The 17,589-nt window shown below is 42.6% G+C and overlaps 1 protein-coding gene across 3 annotated transcripts in view; it reads left to right on the top strand.

Moving 5' to 3' along the window:
- Positions 1-12,774, top strand: part of ADARB1 (adenosine deaminase RNA specific B1) — a 67,778-nt gene extending 55,004 nt beyond the window's left edge. For all 3 annotated transcript variants that reach the window (XM_027752012.2, XM_039381362.1, XM_027752014.2), the window contains exons 9-11: positions 4,852-5,033; positions 10,544-10,722; positions 11,486-12,774. In XM_027752012.2, the coding sequence (XP_027607813.1) occupies positions 4,852-5,033; positions 10,544-10,722; positions 11,486-11,662 (538 nt within the window). In that variant the 3' untranslated portion in view covers positions 11,663-12,774. The remainder of the gene's footprint in view (positions 1-4,851; positions 5,034-10,543; positions 10,723-11,485) is intronic.
- Positions 12,775-17,589: the final 4,815 nt, after the last annotated feature.

The following is a 17,589-nucleotide window of genomic DNA, read 5'->3' as shown; positions in this document are numbered from 1 at the left end:
CATTCCTCCTGTGCGTGGTATCTCCCTACCTCGGCAGTGGTCCTGCAGTTGTTTGTGGAGCTGTGCTGTCAACCAGACTGAAAAAACTGCCTCTTCAAAATCCAGGGTCACAGTTTTGTTGTTTTTTAACAATAAAAATAAAATAACAGACTGGGGAGGATCAAGGCGGTGATAGGCAAACTCTTCTATGGCCAAGCTTAGTGCTGGGAAAATGATGGGGTGTAAAAGTACTTTACACCAGCAGCAGGTTGCAACATCCTTTATCTGTCATCCTCCTTCTCTTTTTTAACTGTTTGGCAGCAGTAGCTCGTATGTGCAGGGGTGGGAATGCTGAACCTCCCAGTCCAGGTGCAGGTAGGGGCCACTGCAGTGTGTTGGTTGGCCCAAGGATAAAGGAGAACCGTGGCTTTGATTTGCAGCTTTTGTTTCCCTTTTCATGCTAAAGTACTTTGCTAGGTGAGCTTTAGAAATTTTGTTGCTTTGTCAGACATGGTAGGGCTTCAATGTCACCTCAGTGAGCCCCTGGTAGAGTGTGACCCTGAAGGATCTTCTATCTCAGAAAAGGCCAGTTCAGGATGAGTAAATAAATATGCCTTTGCTTGAACTTTCTGGCTTCACGTCAGGTTGCTGTGCATCCCTTGCAGAGCTGTAGATTTGAAGCTGAAAGAGTATTGCAGGCTGCCAAACACGTGGTGTCATGGGCAGAATGGAAACTTTGCACAAGGCTTAGCAGGGAGACCCTCCTGCTGAGTCATGAGGTACAGAAAGGACCCCCTTGCTTCCTAAACTACTTCTCGGAAAGGAGTCTGGGTGCAGCTGGATCCAGTCTTAGGCCCAGGCTTGGTTAACAGTTTATGTCTGAAGGATTGTGCAGGTGTGATTGAACCTCTGTATGACTTTGTCCCACAGGATTAAGGATGGCAAACCAAATATCATGATATGAATAAATGATTTATTTAAATTGATTATGGTAATGATTAGACTAAAAGACCTTAATTAGAATTATTTACTACACAGTACAGGTAGCTATAACTACTTTTATAGTGCACTATTTGTTGAAGCAATTATATTAAAGTGAGCAAAACCAATTATTAAGTAGAGATTGATGTTACTCACCCATACGAATGATCATGGGCAAATCTCTTTCACTCAGCCTTGAGAAACTTGTGTTTTAAGTGCCAGTTTTACTTTAAGATTTTTTAAAGTTGTGAAAGAAAATTCTTGTAGTCAGAATGCTCAGAATATGTTAAACACTGTCACAAGACACATTTTATGCTTAGCTAAGACAAGCATGTCAGGTGTTCCCAATGAAAAGGTTTATGCTGGAAGGTGTTCCCCTACTTGCTGAGGTGTTCTTTCCCATTGGCAAATCTCTTCTTTACATGCCTTACTTTAGGCATTTCAGTATCTCTGTTGATGTGATGCAGCATTCCTGTGTTCTGCTCATGCTTCTTCTTTAACACCCAGGTTTGGATTTGTAAGCTAGATTTAAGTTACTTCAGTTACTTAACTCTTTTCTGATGCTATTTTTAATGAGAAGAAAAAAAATGCTGTTGCTTAATTGCTTCGTTAGGAAGACAACACTGACTTGAAATTTTCGGCAGTGCATTTTGCTTTTTTCCACTCTGCACCTCCTGGCTTGTGGTGAAATACAGAATTTGGCCCCTTAATTTCAAAAAAACTTGTGCTTTCAGTAGAGGTTAACACTAGATTGGCAGCATTCTCACAATCCATGCTTCTACACTGGAGGACGAGGCAGTTTTACCATTTCAGGAGGCAATGCCTGTGGCCTTTTGAAAACCGATGTGTGGTGTTGGTGTAGTTTCTTCTCAGTTTACACCCATGAAGGTTGTTCCAGTGTATGTGCTAATGGAAGTGAGATACTACTGTTTGATATAAAGAAGTACAATATGAAAAAGGAACATTGAGAAAGTCTCTATGCAGTCCTTCCTTTTCTCACTCTGCTACGATCTGCAGAACACAGGCACCAGGTCCTGTGAGGAGCATCTGAGGGAGCTGGAGGAGCTCATCCTGGAGAAAAGGAGGCTCAGGGGGGACCTTCTCACTCTCTGCAACTTTCTGACAGGAGAGTGGGGCCAGGGGAGGGTTGATCTCTTCTCCCAGGTGACAAGTGACAGGACCAGAGGAAACGGCCTCAAGCTGGGCCAGGGGAGGTCCAGGTTGGATACTGGGGAAAAGTTTTTCACCAAAAGGGTGGTTGGGCACTGGAATAGGCTGCCCAGGGAAGTGGTAGAGTCAACATCCCTGCAAGTGTCCAAAGGGTGTGTGATGTGGCACCAGGGGACATGGTTCTGTGGTGAACATAGCCGTACTGGGTTGGCAGTGGGACCCAGTGATCTTAGGGGGCTTTTCCAACCTCAGTGATTCTGTGATTCATTTGGGTGTCAGGTTTTATCTCTGTGCTACAACCAGCTTCTGATATAAGAATACATTTCTGTGGACAAGTATATGTACTTTGGAAATTTTAACTATGGAAATTTAAAGCTAGTTTTATAAACCTAACCACCATCCAACCCTGCCCAATCAATATTAAGAGCTTGAGGCCTTGGCTGTAAGAATGTTTTCTTCAAACCCTGTCCTTGCATCAAGCAAGTTGCTGTGAACCCAGCATTCATGAGCAAGTGCTGCAGTGCTGAAGGTGCATCAGCACACCCCAGGAAAACATAAGGCCTGTGAGCAGTAGTACCAGTCCATACAGTTCACCTTGCAGAAACTCGTTCAGGTGTCCACACTCCTCTTCTTTTCATCAGAAGAAGTTTGTAAGACAAGTGGTCAGCTTTCATTTTCTGTGCCAGAGGACGTCACCAAGTGTGGGAGGCAGTGGCAAAACACAAGCTGTGGAAATACTGAAATCGGAAGTAAGGAAGGGAGTCTGGCAAAGGTTTTATTTAGGGGATGAGGGCTTGCCAGAGGAGTGCTTTGGCCTTTTTTGAGATATTCATCTGTCACTCAAACACTGGTCATGTAAAATGTGATGTGCCTTGTCTGCAAGTCTCAGATACATTTGTAAGACCCCAGTTGCAATGCTCAGTCTTGAATTCCTTCCAGATGTTTCTTCCATAATATTACCTGTGTCTGTAGCAGTCCATGCTCTCCATGTAGGCAATACTGCAAACAACAAGAAAATAATATTGTGATTCATTTGGCACTTGAAATACCTCAAATCTACAGACTTCTAGTCATGATATGGTCCTTAAAAAGACATATTGGTCCTGGAAAGCAATAATTTTCACTTGATATCTTTACTCTGACATTTGGTTGCTGATTGCATTTTATGCAATGTTATCAGTGTTATACAAAGTGTGCCTTTATTCCATGTAAAATAGACCTCATTTTTTTATTAGCACAGAATTTTTATTCATTCATTAGTGCCAGCTTTTTTAATGACAGGTGAGTAAGTTAATGCACATTGCCTCCATTTTTATCCTCAGTAAAAATATGCAAAGAAATTGGTTCCTTGAATTGCAGTCTTTGTTTTACCCTTTTTTTTTGCACATCCTGAAGCCAGCACGTGTAATTCAATTTTTGCAGTAGTGAAACAGTTGTGATGTGCAGTTTCTAGCCTGAAATGATGCTGATGTGTAGCCATCCCAGCACAAACTGCAAGAATCACTGTTAGCAACATCCAAGTTACCTGTTTTCCTAGGGTAACCTTGCAGCCTGATATACGGTGGGATTTTTAATAAGGACAACCATTCTGTGGGAGCCCAAGAGCTTCCATTGTGCTCCTTTGTTTTATCCAAGCACCAAAGGAAACTTCCCTGCTGCTTGTGTCTGGATGCTGCAGTTTGACTCCAACACCAGGCTGGATGGGGGCTCTGAGGAACCTGGTCTAGTGGAAGGTGTCCCTGACCATGGCAGGGGGTTGGAATGGGATGGTCTTTAAGGTCCCTTCCAGCCCAAATCATTCCGTGGTTCTATGATTCTGACTGAAAAATGCTATTTTCATAGTGCCAAGCTTTTTGCAAGTATTCCTCAGACAAATACAGAGAAAATACTCTGCAGGAGATATTGAGGTTTTCAGAAGTACTCTCTATAACTGTTACAGACAGATTGAGAGCCAAAGCTTTTTCAAATGAATGCAGCTGTCAAAAAAAAAAAAAAAATCAGGATTTTGCTCCTAGGCATGCTATATCCCTGCCACTAGACCTGATCCAGTGTAGATCACAGTGGTCCAGACAAGGGATTTTTGGTTGGAATATGTGAAACAGCTAAAGGGAGCAAAGAATACATGCTTTCTTTGCATATTTTCAGTTTTCAGATTCAATCTTCTCCCTGACTATGGATATTGCATGCCAGTGCATGTGTCCTTTCTGGCAGCAGGATGTGGAAACAGTTGGGCTAGGGTGTCAAGGACAGGTTTTCCCTTATGGTGATGAGGTGTGGAGGTCTTGCAAACACAATCCTTTTGCTCTGGGAAGGATGCTTTACCCCCTGCTAGGTGTCTTTTGGGGGCAATAGCTGCTGTTTCTGAGAATCTCACAGTTTGGCTTTCTCCCACTGAATGATCCTGTCCATCTCTGGCACTAGGGTGCTAGAAAATGCATCACCAGACATGTTAGTGGGGAAATAAAGTTGTGGAGTCTGCTCCTGGCCTGTTGCTGTAGGTCATTTTACTCAGGATTACGCTGAGCATCCCCTAAGCTGATCTCTGAAATTCTGGCAGGTGTCACAGCTTATGCTACCATGGTCATGTGCCAGTCAGGAGAAAGGGTTAAAAATCTAGTCCATTGTGATTAACTGCTATTATGTCTGGCAGATGTTACTTGTTCCATTAAAAAGAAAGTGTTTTTTTGTTTTTTTTTTGTTTTGTTTTTCCCTCCCTCTTAGGTGGAACGTATTGGGTATTCAAGGAGCCTTACTTAGCCTCTTTGTGGAGCCAATTTACTTCTCTAGCATCATCTTGGGGAGTTTATATCATGGGGATCATCTATCCAGAGCCGTTTACCAGAGGATAGCAGAGATAGAAGATCTACCACCTCTTTATACACTCAACAGACCTTTACTTAGTGGCAAGTATCTAATGGAGAAGGCCGTGCCGGTAACCAAGTCTGTTCCAGTAGCGATGTGATTTTGCAGTTCTCAAAACCTTGCAAACTGTGTGCTGTGAGTAAACTGCTTGCTGGTTGCAACAGAGAAGCCGTGGTCTAAACGTAATACAGACAGTCAGAAATACCATAGCAAGGACTCTTAAAAGTTGGAAAGAGCTGGGGGATGAATGTTTCGATGAGGCTTCACATCATTCCTGTCCACAGCGTGCCCTACCAAGATGTGAGACGAGTTGAAGGCTTAGTGAAGCCTCTTCCCATCCGTGGAATAGCATGTTAGCACTCACTGTCACTTCTCTTGTGTGGCAAATATTTGTTGAGTGGTTCCATCATTAATCAGTATGCCAAGATAGACACAATTTCTGGATCAATAATCAACTCAGAATGGGTGGGGATAACATCTCACCTGTCTTAAATTCTAAAATGGCTTGTTACAGTAATGCTGTGAAAGCTTTAAAACTGAAATCTCATCCTCCCTCTGATTGTGTGCATTGCTGTTGTGGCTTAACCCAGCCAGCAGCCAAGCCCCTGACAGCCACTCCCTCACTCCCTCACCAGCAGGACCAGGGAGAGGATTGGAAGGGTAAAAACCACAAAACTCGGGGGTTGAGATAAAGACAGTTTAACAGGCAAAGCAAAAGCCGTGTACACAAGTAAACTAAAATAAGGAAGTCACTCTCTGCTTTCCATGGGCAGGCAGGTGTTCAGCCACCTCCAGGAGAGCAGAGTCCCATCCCACCCCACGGTGACTTGGGAAGACAAACACCATCACTCTACCCCAGCTGAAACCAGCACAGCTGCTTTGTTCTGTAGAGCTTAGCTTTTGGCATTTTCCGAGGAAGAACAGAAAAGCTCATTATTTTAAAACGTTTAAAGTTTTACATGGATTTTTAAAATAGATGTAGGGAGGGAATGGGGAAAAGAGCATTTTGAACGACAAGTATTTCTTTAGATAAGAAAGGTAATTAATAAGGATTCCCTGATCTAGAATGTATAGAAATGTTAAGTAACGTATTTATCCTTATATTAGCAATTAAGTAACAGTTACAACACTCACTACCAAATATCTCTAATGGTTGTATGGCCACAGTAGATGATGTATGGACTGTTTCTGCCTGATTTAGGGGAATTTTTATCAATCCTTCAAGATGGCAGGTTTGGGGCAGAGTGGGAGGAGTTTTTGTTTTCCTTTTCACAGCGTATAACAGCACCTTGTCTTCTTTAAAATCATCTTTCTGCAATGGTGATATCATCTATTTGCTATGAAATAGCACCATCTGTTTAAACAGTTCAGCCAGGACTTGCTGAACAGCAGAGAGAGTTCAGAAAAGTTCTCAGCTTTTGGGTTTTCACAAAAACACACATCTCAAAAACATACAGAAAGCTTCTTTAGGAGGTTGGGGGGGAGCACTATGTTGATGTATTTTATTTTACTAGCTCAGTCTCGAAGGCTAATCTTCTGACCTATGCTGTTAGGTTCAGCTGGGGCACTTGTGTAGTTGCCCATCTGCCCTTGGATTCATATATTTTTTAGTGTATTCTTACCTGGAATAAGCACTGCAGAAATACCTGTCCCTAATTCTGTGTTCCTTCTTGTACCACACACAGAGCTGTGTCTTATTTCTACCAGAGGGATGAACCAAAACAGAAATATCTGTCTTTCCCCACTGTTCCACCTGCTTAGCTGAGAAAGTACTGTAAAAGCTGGTTTTCTTCTCATAAAACAAGTTTTATGTCTGCTGGGGCAATTGTATTAAGTCAAAGTTATTTTAACTTTGGGATATTGTTATGTGCTGCTAAAAATTGTCTTTTCATCATTCTTTCTTTCGAAGAGATTTTTTTTTACTTGCTGATTATCTTGTCACCACTGTAAGACCAAGATTTTAAGGTACAACCCATCCAGCCCAGTATTCTTTTCCACAGGTAGTTAGGCAGTGAAAAGCAAAAGGAAATATTAACCCTCTGCAGATATTTTGGGGAATCACAGTGGCAATCTGGAGATCAGGGACATCTCGAGTCAGGTATTGAGAATCTTTGTGTTTAGAAATCCTTAACAGATCTTTCTTTGTCAGTTTCCGGTTCAATTTTTTAACTGGTTTTAACTTTTTACCATCTGCAGCCTCCTTGAGTAAGGAGGGGCTGTGGAACGTGCAAAGATCTGTGCAAAGGAACTTTCTGCTAATTTAATTAGATGTTCCTCAGTGCTCTGTGTGATCTGGGCTATAGGAAGTGGTCACGACACTCAGTTTTCTGTACCTCTGAGATATTCCTTCCTACATAAATCCTATTTTCTGCAAGCTGAAGTGTCTTAGTCTACTTTGTTGTTCCTTGCACAGAGACCCTTTCATGTAAGGATCATACCTTTCATTTTGCACTTCCATTTTTGTGCCGGTGACACCAGGGCAGCACTTGATACTCCAGGTAAAGCAGCAATACTGATTTATGTGGTGGCATATACTCTGCTGAGATCCTTGATCCTTCACTAATAATTCCTAACATTCACTTTGATTACTTTTGGTCCTTGAGCCGACCTTTCGGTAGAACTGAATATTAGAAACTAAAACCTCATTCCTGAATGCTCCAATCCTGCTCCAAGTCCAGCACTCCTCGTGCAACACTGCTTTGGGGTTTTATCTCATGTGTTTTGCCTAATATTTATCTGTGAGCAATTTCACCTGCCTTTTTATTGCCCAGACACCCAATGTGTGAGCTTTTTTCTGCTACTCTTTGCAATTCCTTCTCTTACTGACTCTTTAAAATAATTAAGTATCATCACCAGTCTTAATCACCTGGGCTTTTACCCCTGCACACTTTCCAGATATGCACAGAGCTGGAAGCTCTCCAGCTGTGTTGCCTCTTCACAAGGAGACCATCTTCATTCAGGTGTTAGTGAATTCTGGTTTTAATAGACAAAAATAAATCCTTCAGCAGAGGACCTTTGGGGATTTTTTGGCCGTTCCCATGGTACCTTATCCTCCTGTTCACGTTGGTATTTTTCAGCTCTCTATCTCCTTTTTAAGGAAGCTCTTTTAAGCTCTGTCTTCAAAAAACTGTCAAGATTTATGATTTATATAATCACTGGCACAAAGAGCTGTGACCTTTGCTTTTGCTTATTATATCCCTTTATAATAATACTCAGCAATAACTTCTGAGCAATGTTCTCTAAATAGCTTAGTTATATCAGTTTTCAGTGGAGAGTAAAATATCTGACTTTCTATCCTAGTTTTCTTTTCCATTTCTAGTTTCAGCTTATTGTACTATATTCGTGTCTGGATTTTGAGGGGGAAGATATGATCCACCTAAAATTTTATCAGATGCTTTGATTTTGAGATGACCTTTATTCCCTGTCTGTGCTACCCACAATCCACCATCCACCATGAGACTCCTTTGCCATCTCTACAGGGTTTCTGCATACAATTAAGTAGCTGAACGGGTTGTTGTTATTTAAATCTATTTGAAATTCTAAATCTGGGTCGGTTTCTCTTTTTTAGATTTAACTAATTGATCAAAATAACCCAAAGAATGGAATTGTATAATTGCAATGGAAGTGTAGTGCATATTCAGCTTCCTCATCTTTATTTGTGAGACTGGGTGTGATGTCACAAGTGTTTTGTAGTACTCAGTGACCTCTATCTGACCCTTATACTTATTTAATAGTGTATGGAATGAAAGCAAAGCTAATAGTATAGGTATTATTAGATTACAGAAAAAACAAGACAAAAAATTGTCATGTGGCAGCAATTTCTTAGCCCTCTTGCCTCAGTAGTTTTGGTAAAACCAACTTTTGTTACAATTCTCAAATTTTTCAGCTTATATTTTAAAAAAATGAGGGATGGTAGGGTTATTTGCTATCATTATTAACTTAATTACTAGTTATCAGTCATAGTGACAAGGTTGATGTAAACCAAGTGTAAATATACAACACTTCAGTGATTGATATTTCAAAGTGTTTGTTTGTTTATTAAATGAGGAATTGATGATAGAAAGCAAACTGAATTTCTCTGTGTCATTCAGACCTCGTGGGTCTTGCACACTCTCAGTGCTGGGCCCAGAGGTGCCGTGAGACTGAGCCAGCTGAGCCAGTCCTGCTCCCAGGTGTCTGACTTTGTTAGATCGTTTTAGGTATCAGCTAGAAATGCATCCTGCTGTGTTGCTTATGTTCAATTTCCACAAATCCTCTAGATTTTATTAAGTATAGGGCTTGGCATAACCTTGGAGTAGATTTGAAAGAGGTTCTCGGTGAGAGCTGCGTTAAAGTAAAAAAATGGGATTTTTATTTATTAGAAAGAACAAATTGCCCTACTGCTTTGCTCTCTGCTGGTGAGGTGACTGAGACATCTTAAACAGAGAGTTTTGCCACCTCTGTGATGCCTGAGGATTCACACATGTACGGCAGCAGCTGCTGTGACCTTCAAGCACAATACTGCAGCCATTCTGTACGGTCCATCTTCGCAGCACTGGGCTGCTGTGGGGGAATAAATCCTGCCCTGGGCAGGCAGATGGCCTCGTTTTGCACTTGGGTTTGATTGCTAGTGGCTTTGCTTCTCCATCCATAGAGGTGGAGCCATATTTGGAAGGTGTCACATGATTTAACACTTGAGCAAAATGATACGAGTCCTCTCTGGAGTCCTCTGGGCACGGTGTGCAACAGTGGGCATGCAAAGTGGGGAAGCAGCTGAAACACAAATGGATTTGTGCTTGAAAACTCCAATGTCTGCCAGTTCTGGCTTTGTGTGAAGGGTGCTGAGGATGGGGCTCACCTTTATAGAATCACAGAATGGTTTGTGTTGGAAGGGACCTTAAAGCTTATCTAGTTCTAAGCCCCTGCCATGGGCAGGGACACCTTCCACTATCCCAGGTTGCTCCAAGCCCCGTCCAACCCAGCCTTGAACACTTCCAGGGTTCATATTTTCACATCCAATTTGAAGTGAGATAAGCAACATGCACCTGAATTCTTACATCAGAGTGAAAGGGAATTGACTGAAGAGTTACAGCTGCCAAACTCTCACAGTGTTGGCTCCTTGCTACACTCAGCTACTGAGTGGGCTCTGAGAGCAGCAGTTTCTTGAGCTGGAGCAGAACAACTTTTGTTCTGCTTCATAACTATTTGCTGGTTAATAATGAATTTGTTCACTTGCAAGACCAGATCCTTGTGAGGAGGATATGGCAAGGCACTCCTGTTACTGTCTCCATGAACACTTGCCACAGACCTCTCCATGATCCCCTCCAACAAGGAGGCTGGTTTCTCCAGCAATGCACACTTGCCCTGCTGGGAAGGACAGTAGAGAGCACTTTAGCCAGGATAAGAATGAGATGTCCATGGTGCTACCACCACAAGTCGGTGAGAAATCTGCAGGAGAATGCCCTCAAAGTAAAAGAGCGGTCTTACAAACAGATTGCTCCCCAACCAAAAAAAAAAAGAATAGTCAATAGTTTGTATGTGTTATTGTCCTTAAACATCACTTTCCTTTCAGGTATCAGCAATGCAGAAGCCCGTCAGCCAGGGAAAGCCCCAAACTTCAGTGTGAACTGGACAGTAGGAGACACTGGTCTGGAAGTCATTAATGCCACGACTGGCAAGGATGAGATGGGCCGTGCGTCCCGCCTGTGTAAGCACGCGTTCTACAGCCGCTGGATGCGTATCCACGCCAAGGTATGGCCCCCAGGCTGCCACAGCTCCCACTGCCCAGTGCTTAGTGAAATACCTCTGTGTGCTCTCTGGGCTCAGAAGCCACTTTGTGAGCCTGTTTTAAGCTAAACCTGGTGTTAGAATCACAGCATCATCAAAGCCAGAAAAGATCTTTAAAGTCATCAAGTCCAACCATCAGCACAGCACTGCCATCGTGTTCACTGTTAAACCACTTCCTCTAGTGCCACATCCACACTTTTTTTTTTTTTTTTTAACACTTCCAGGGATGATGACCCCACCACTTCCCTGGGCAGCCTGTTCCACTGCTTTACAACCCTTTCCATAATTTTTTTTCCTAATACATAATCAAAACCTCCCCTGGTGCAACTTGAGGCCAGTTACCTACTGCCCCAGACAGTAATGTAAAAGAATATGTGTTTGTTAACTTACTCTTTAATGTGATGCTGTCTAGTCCAAAATGCATACCCCTTGGTTTATAGCTGACTAAGCAAAGGATGCTGTCTCCTTTGAACTTGCCTTCTCGCTTTTATTTATTTGGAAGGATAATCCCATTTTCACTGCAGTTGAAACTGCTGAGGTTTTCCTTTTTCCTCTCAGAAAGAAAAGCTACCAGAAAGCACGTCTGTGGCTTTTTGGCCTCAACCATTTTGTTTGGTAGATCCTTACATTGTTTTAATATTAGTTGTTTGAATAACTCAGTCACTCTCAAACTGTTTGGCTTAATAGGGTCTTGTCTCTCTTCTTTTCTTGTCTGTAATCCCCACAGCTTTCCTCCAGCTTGCGCTCAAAGATCCTCAAGCCCAACCTGTACCACGATACCAAGCAAGGAGCCACTGAGTATCAAACTGCCAAAGAGTGTTTGTTTAAAGCATTCCTGAAGGCAGGACTTGGAGCCTGGGTGGAGAAGCCCATAGAACAAGATCAGTTTTCACTCATGGTCTAATTCACAAACTGCACATCACTTTGGAAAGGGAGTTGTTCTGAAAATTCCTGGTGTCCAGCATTGCTTTCTGGCATCTCCACAGCCATCAAAACATCTTTTTGCTGTTTGGAGTTGGGTTTCTTTGGGGTTTTTTTGAAACTTCACAGTAACTGTTTCTGTTTCGCCTGAGTAATGAAACTCAATGATGATCTGACACATAATTGTATATTTTGTTATAGGAAAGTAATTTCTGGTGTATTTCTAGAAATACTTTTGCTGTAGAAAACCTGCAGTAAGGCTGTCCTTACTGTATACAATGACTCATTTTTTCTGGGTTAAAATAATTTCTTTTTTTAATTCAGTGTCATCAAGTGCATGAAGAAATTAAAAGTTTCTCTAGGTTTTACACCACACTTTTAGGAAGTAGCTTAATTTTTTAAAAATAGGTGACAAAGCTGATTCTACTGCTCTGTTAACTTGTTTTTGAACTGCAGATATTTTTAGCACATAGACAACAGAGCCAGAATGGAGTCTGGACAGCTAGTTTTTTCCCAATTCCTTGCTCTTTAAAACCAGCTGCTGAAAATTTCATGTCTTCGATGTATGTATTTATTAGTCTGTGACCCAGTTTTTAACATGCAGCTTTTTATTCTGTTTTTAAAAATACATTTACCTCCCATTTACACCCATTGTGAAGTCTTCATTTTTTTTTACCATTGTAAACTGGAAACAGCAAAAATAATTATTTGTAAGTTAAGAAGTTTAGTCTGTAATGTGCAGAAGCCTATAACGTTTAGAAGTAGGTGACTTGTATATCCCAGGAACTCATCAGAATACAACCTTAACTGTAACAGTAATGTGACAGCTTAAAAAAAATTTGCTCGTTTTAAGGGCACTAAGCCTGAATTGCCAAAACCAGTCCCCTGTTGGGTATTAATGAGAAACTCTTGGAATGGACAAAAGAGTTGTTAAAACTTATTTCCTGGGCGTTATATCTGCTTTCACCCAAGTTGTTGTGTCTCTGAGGTTTCGTTGCCTTTTGGCTTTACATGTGTGATGGGCTTCATGAAGCTAATTGGGTGCACTCATTTGTTTTGACTGTTACTTTAAAAAGTGTTTTTCCTAAAAGTGTAGACACTTCTGCTTTATGTCAAACTGTAAGATAGAAGCGGAATATTGTGAGGTCCATTTGATGAACTGCTGTACAGGAGGAGTTCTTAAAACCGCTTTTTAGTTCATGACATCAGTGGCAGATGAGGTGATGTGTGGTACGGGACGTGTCCAAACACATCCCGTGGCTCGTGCCCATGGAGGTGTCACCTGTGCTCTCTGAAGATCATCTCAGAGACCCTCTGTGCTCCCTGTGCAAACCAGGTGATGCTTCACGGCATGGGGCTTCTCCTGACCAAACCAAATCCGACCAAACCAACACTCCAGCTCTTGGTTCCTGTTCTCTGCTTCACTGCCCCTTACCTGTGCCACGCAGGACGTCAGACCAGCAGGCTGGTCCGTGCTTTGAAGTCAAGGGTTGCTCATAGGCCCACATTGGGTCGGAGGTGCAGTTGGAGCTGTGCCGGTGCCTCTGCGGAGCAGTGGAGCGGAGCAGGAATCGGTTTAGCCGCATGGCCAAAGCCTGCATGTTGTGGGGCTGTAACTGGAGCCAGGTACCTCAGCCCCAGCACCTCTGGGGTTAGCAAGTACCTGGGGTGTTGGAGACTGGTGTAAAACCACTTTGGGATGATCATGAATGCCAAGACATTACTGCTCAAGTAGGAACCTATTTTCCACTTCAAGAAGTGACCAGACATGAAAATCACTCGTGCGTTAGTTGAAGCCTCAGGGTTAATGTCTTGGAAATAAGGCACTGAGGTGCCAACAATACATTTGGGTGATTCTATGGATAATAGCAAGCACTGCTCTGGGAGGGCAAGAGAGTCTGTGACCTAGGGATCCCCTCAGAAAAGTCTGATGCTTCCAGAGGTTACTGCCTTTTCCAGCTGCCAGGGGGACAGGCTGCAAGAGATGGGCTGTGTTAATTCACCCTCATAGGTGGCTTCAGTTACCCTGTCTGCTTCTCATTAAAACTAAAAGCACTCCCATGGCCCCTGCAAGCCCAACAAGGCTCTTGCAGTCATCATCCAACTGAGGTGTACACTGACCTATTCCAAAAGGAATTTAAATGCATGTGGTCAGATTTTGTAAGCACTGGGGCATTGGCCTTGTCTTGTTCATGTGGCAGAAGTTCTGTTTAGGGGCTGTAGTTGAGTATGGGAATGTTTCTGCAGGGTGGAGGAAAAGCTGTTCACACCATGTGCATTTTCTCAAGGTCATTACTGCTCTTAGGTGAAATACACATTTTTAAGGGACTCATTCGAATGTTGGTGTCTCTCTGAAATTTTTTTGAGGACTAGAAAAGTAGTGACTCAAACTATTTTTTTTTAATGAAGTCAAAAATATGAGCAAAATATTTGTTTTATTATAGACTTAGTTTTTTAAGCTGTTCGAATGAACAATCAGAATTAAACTGTAAAGGAAATACGTTCCATGCCAAAACCTTTTGACAAAGGAGTGGTGTCAGGTTATTTATGAGGAATGAGTTTTCCTGTTTATAATTCTAGGATTTTAAAAAGAAGTTTTCCAGGGTTATGTGCAATCCATATCTGTCTTCTGGGAGTCAATAAAATACTGCTTGGCTTCCTTCAATCCCTCGTTCCTTTTTGTGCAGTTCACACACAGAAGGCAGTTGGGAGGGTTCCCTGCAAATCACTATCACTGAGCAAGAAGGGATAGTGATGTATATAATTTCAAGTGACTGCAAAAGATAAGGCAACTTAGCCTCTGGCAGTTGCCAAATTTTGTGGGAGACCAGCGCTGGAAGGCTGAGGGGTCTGGAAAGCTGGATGGGTGGGAGCTGACCTGCACAGGGGACTTGTACTGCTGCTCTAGGAGCTGCTTCTGTTCTTTTACTTCCCCCCCCTTATTTTTGATTGAATATTTATATAATTATTTTGATTGAATATTTATATAATTGTAATTGAGTGTTTGTCTCAGGACCTTCAAAGGACTTAGAACAACAACTTTAATGTTGATGAATACTTGAAATCTAATTTAAGATGTTTTTTCTCCAGATGGCAGTCTGGCTATAGTAAAGTTTGTAGGTTATGAAAGTAGGTAATTTTAAATATAGATGTTTGAAATATATATATATATATAATATATATATATGTTATGCAGGATCATTTTAAGAAAATCTGGGCCTAAAGGTTAACACTTGAAATATCGCTTATGGCTGTATTCAGGACCTGGTAATAACTGTAGATTACTTCTTACTGCTTGTCTCTTGAGTGTTTCATGTAGAGCCTGTCAGCCACACTTCTCCCCCAGCGGTGTGGATGTCGCACAGGTAGTGATGGGAACGGTGACTCCACTTGCTTAGGGATGTGCAGCAGTGGGGTGTCTGGACAGCTGGCAATTCTCATCTTCTCCTTGTCTTAGAGAAATCTTTTCATGGCTTGTTACTTCATAGGAAGCTCAGCAGTAGAAGATTTTTGGGTGCTGTTGCTCTAAATCGAAAATAACTTGCTGCGGAGAGGGTGAGGATCTCAGAACTGGTGTTGCACTTCATCAGTCCAGTTCTGGAGACAGGCTGGGAGAGCTGGGGGTGTTCACCTGGAGAAGAGAAGGCTCTGTGGAGACCTTAGACCCCCTTCCAGTGTCTAAAGGGGGCTCCAAGAGAGCTGGAGAGGGACTTGGAACAAGGGCTTGGAGTGACAGGACAAGGCAGAATGGCTTCCCACTGACAGAGGGTAGATTTTAATTGGATATAGGGAAGAAATTCTCCCGGTGAGGGTGGAGAGGCCCTGGCACAGGTTGCCCAGAGAAGCTGTGGCTGCCTCATCCCTGGAAGCATCCAAGGCCAGGTTGGATGGAGCTTGGAGCAACCTGGGCTAGTGGAAGGTGTCCCTGCCTATGGCAGGGGGGTGGAACAAGATGGTCTTGAAGGTCCCTTTCAACCCAAACCATTCCATGATTCTGTGATGTCCAAGAGTGCTGTCTACCCCAGGGAAAACCCCAAACTCACCCTGCTCTCAGTGCAAATATGCATGAGTTAAAACTTGGTTCAGAGTGTTTGGTAGCATGAGGCAGAGCCTGTGTCATGGAGAAGTGCTGCCTTTGGAAACCAAGCTGTGTTTAAAAAAATAACCAGCCAGGAATTGAGAATCAGGTCTAAGAATTGACTTAGTCACAGTCACCACATAATTAAAATTTTGGGTTTTTTAAATATCCATGGTTTTCAAAATAATTGATTATTGCCATTCCTTAAATTTATGTTTGGAAGGCTCATGCTTGCAGAGAAGCTACACTTTGCATTCTTTGCGTTTTTATCATTATAAAGCTGTCCACTGTGAAAATTATCCCAAAGTTTACTGGAAAGGAAGAAGAATTGCAATTCAGGGATACAGTCAGAACAAAAATGTCTCATGTCGCTTAAAACCTAAAAACCCGCAGAAATAAAATGTATAAAATACAATTATCCTGTCTCAGAATCACCGTGTGGTTTTTGTTGGGTTTCTTTATCTATTTGTTTATTTATTTATTTATTTTCTAATAGGAAATGTTTTCAGTTGAGCTTAAAAGATTCCTGTGGGGAAAGGAGGTAATGTTGATCCTGGGGTTACCCAGAGCTAACAGAGGCACAGGTTTTGGTAAGGACACAAGGAAGATTTTGGAAGGGACACTGAACTCTGTGCCACAGGGCTGGAAGGGGACAGTTTCCTGGGCTTGGTCCCTGTCCTACTGGTGGCTCAGTGGGATGGATGTGCTCAGCCATTGCTGAGTCAGCATCTGATGGAAGCAGGAGGAGGAGGAGAGAGAAATTGAAATAGCTGCTTTCTCTAGTTTCTAATGTAGAAATGATGGCACAGGATGGGAAATTTGCTGGAGAGGCCCTTGTGCAGGAGACATGGGGAGCATGGACCAAAGGAATTACCCACTTGGCTTGCTGCCCTTCCTTTATGCAAACAACTGGTCTGGAGTATTTCCAACAATTTTGGGTTGATTCCCCATGCAAGAAAAATCGTGTGGGTCTCTGGGCAGGCAGGCTGGGTATTTAGAGCCACCGGCTGGGGAGGGTGTTTCATCACTAGGCAGGTTTTTGTCCCTAAAACACACCTGGGGGGGATGGAAATCAGTCCCTTAGTACATCCACTGGCACTGTGTGCCTGAGCCAGTATGGTGCTTCCAATAAAACTGCTGCTTCCATCACTTCTGTTGAGCTGGGAATGATGCAAACCAAGGGGGGCTGCAGGAACCGAGCTGGGGCTGGAATCCTGGACCTGGCAGGGCTGTGGGGAGCAGATAGGACACAAGTTCCTTGTTGGGTCATGTCAGTGCATGGTGTTCTTTAGAGCCTTCACAGCCAAAGGGCTGTCCTGTCGCCTGTGAATGAACGGGCGGTTAATTGCACCGGCAGCATTTCCGTAGGCAGGAATGAGTCCTGGGGGTAGTTGAGTTTTTGTTTTCTTCAGTCATTCCAGGAAAGAGGAATTGAGAGCCGTGTTTGCAGCCAGCCTCGGCAGATGGAACAGTTTAAGGAATATCTGTTCTCTGGAGGGAAAGATCCACAGTCGATGTCACTGCACTGTTTTCACATTTTTAATATTGTCGTTGTTATCATACCAATATAATTTCTGTTGTAGTTTGACTGAGGCATCCTTAGCAAATTTAGGATCAAAGGGGGGTGTGTGTGTGAATATGTACTTATACAGACATATATATATATTGCTGTATATTATTTGCATTAAGTAGTTATTCTTCCCCCATCTTCCTGTGTGATAGTGCAAATACATTGGTTTTACCTACCTGGTGTAAGGATATTAAAGAACACTCTCAGACACTGTCCTTGACACTTACTTTCTCCATTCATAACCCCAACTTCGAAGACGAGA

Source organism: Pipra filicauda, unplaced genomic scaffold, assembly GCF_003945595.2.
Source record: "Pipra filicauda isolate LSUMZ 115617 unplaced genomic scaffold, ASM394559v2 scaffold21_size4447388_pilon, whole genome shotgun sequence".
Classification (NCBI taxonomy): domain Eukaryota; kingdom Metazoa; phylum Chordata; class Aves; order Passeriformes; family Pipridae; genus Pipra; species Pipra filicauda.
The sequence above is the reverse complement of the archived record's forward strand: the minus strand, read 5'-3'. Positions and strand labels throughout refer to the sequence as shown.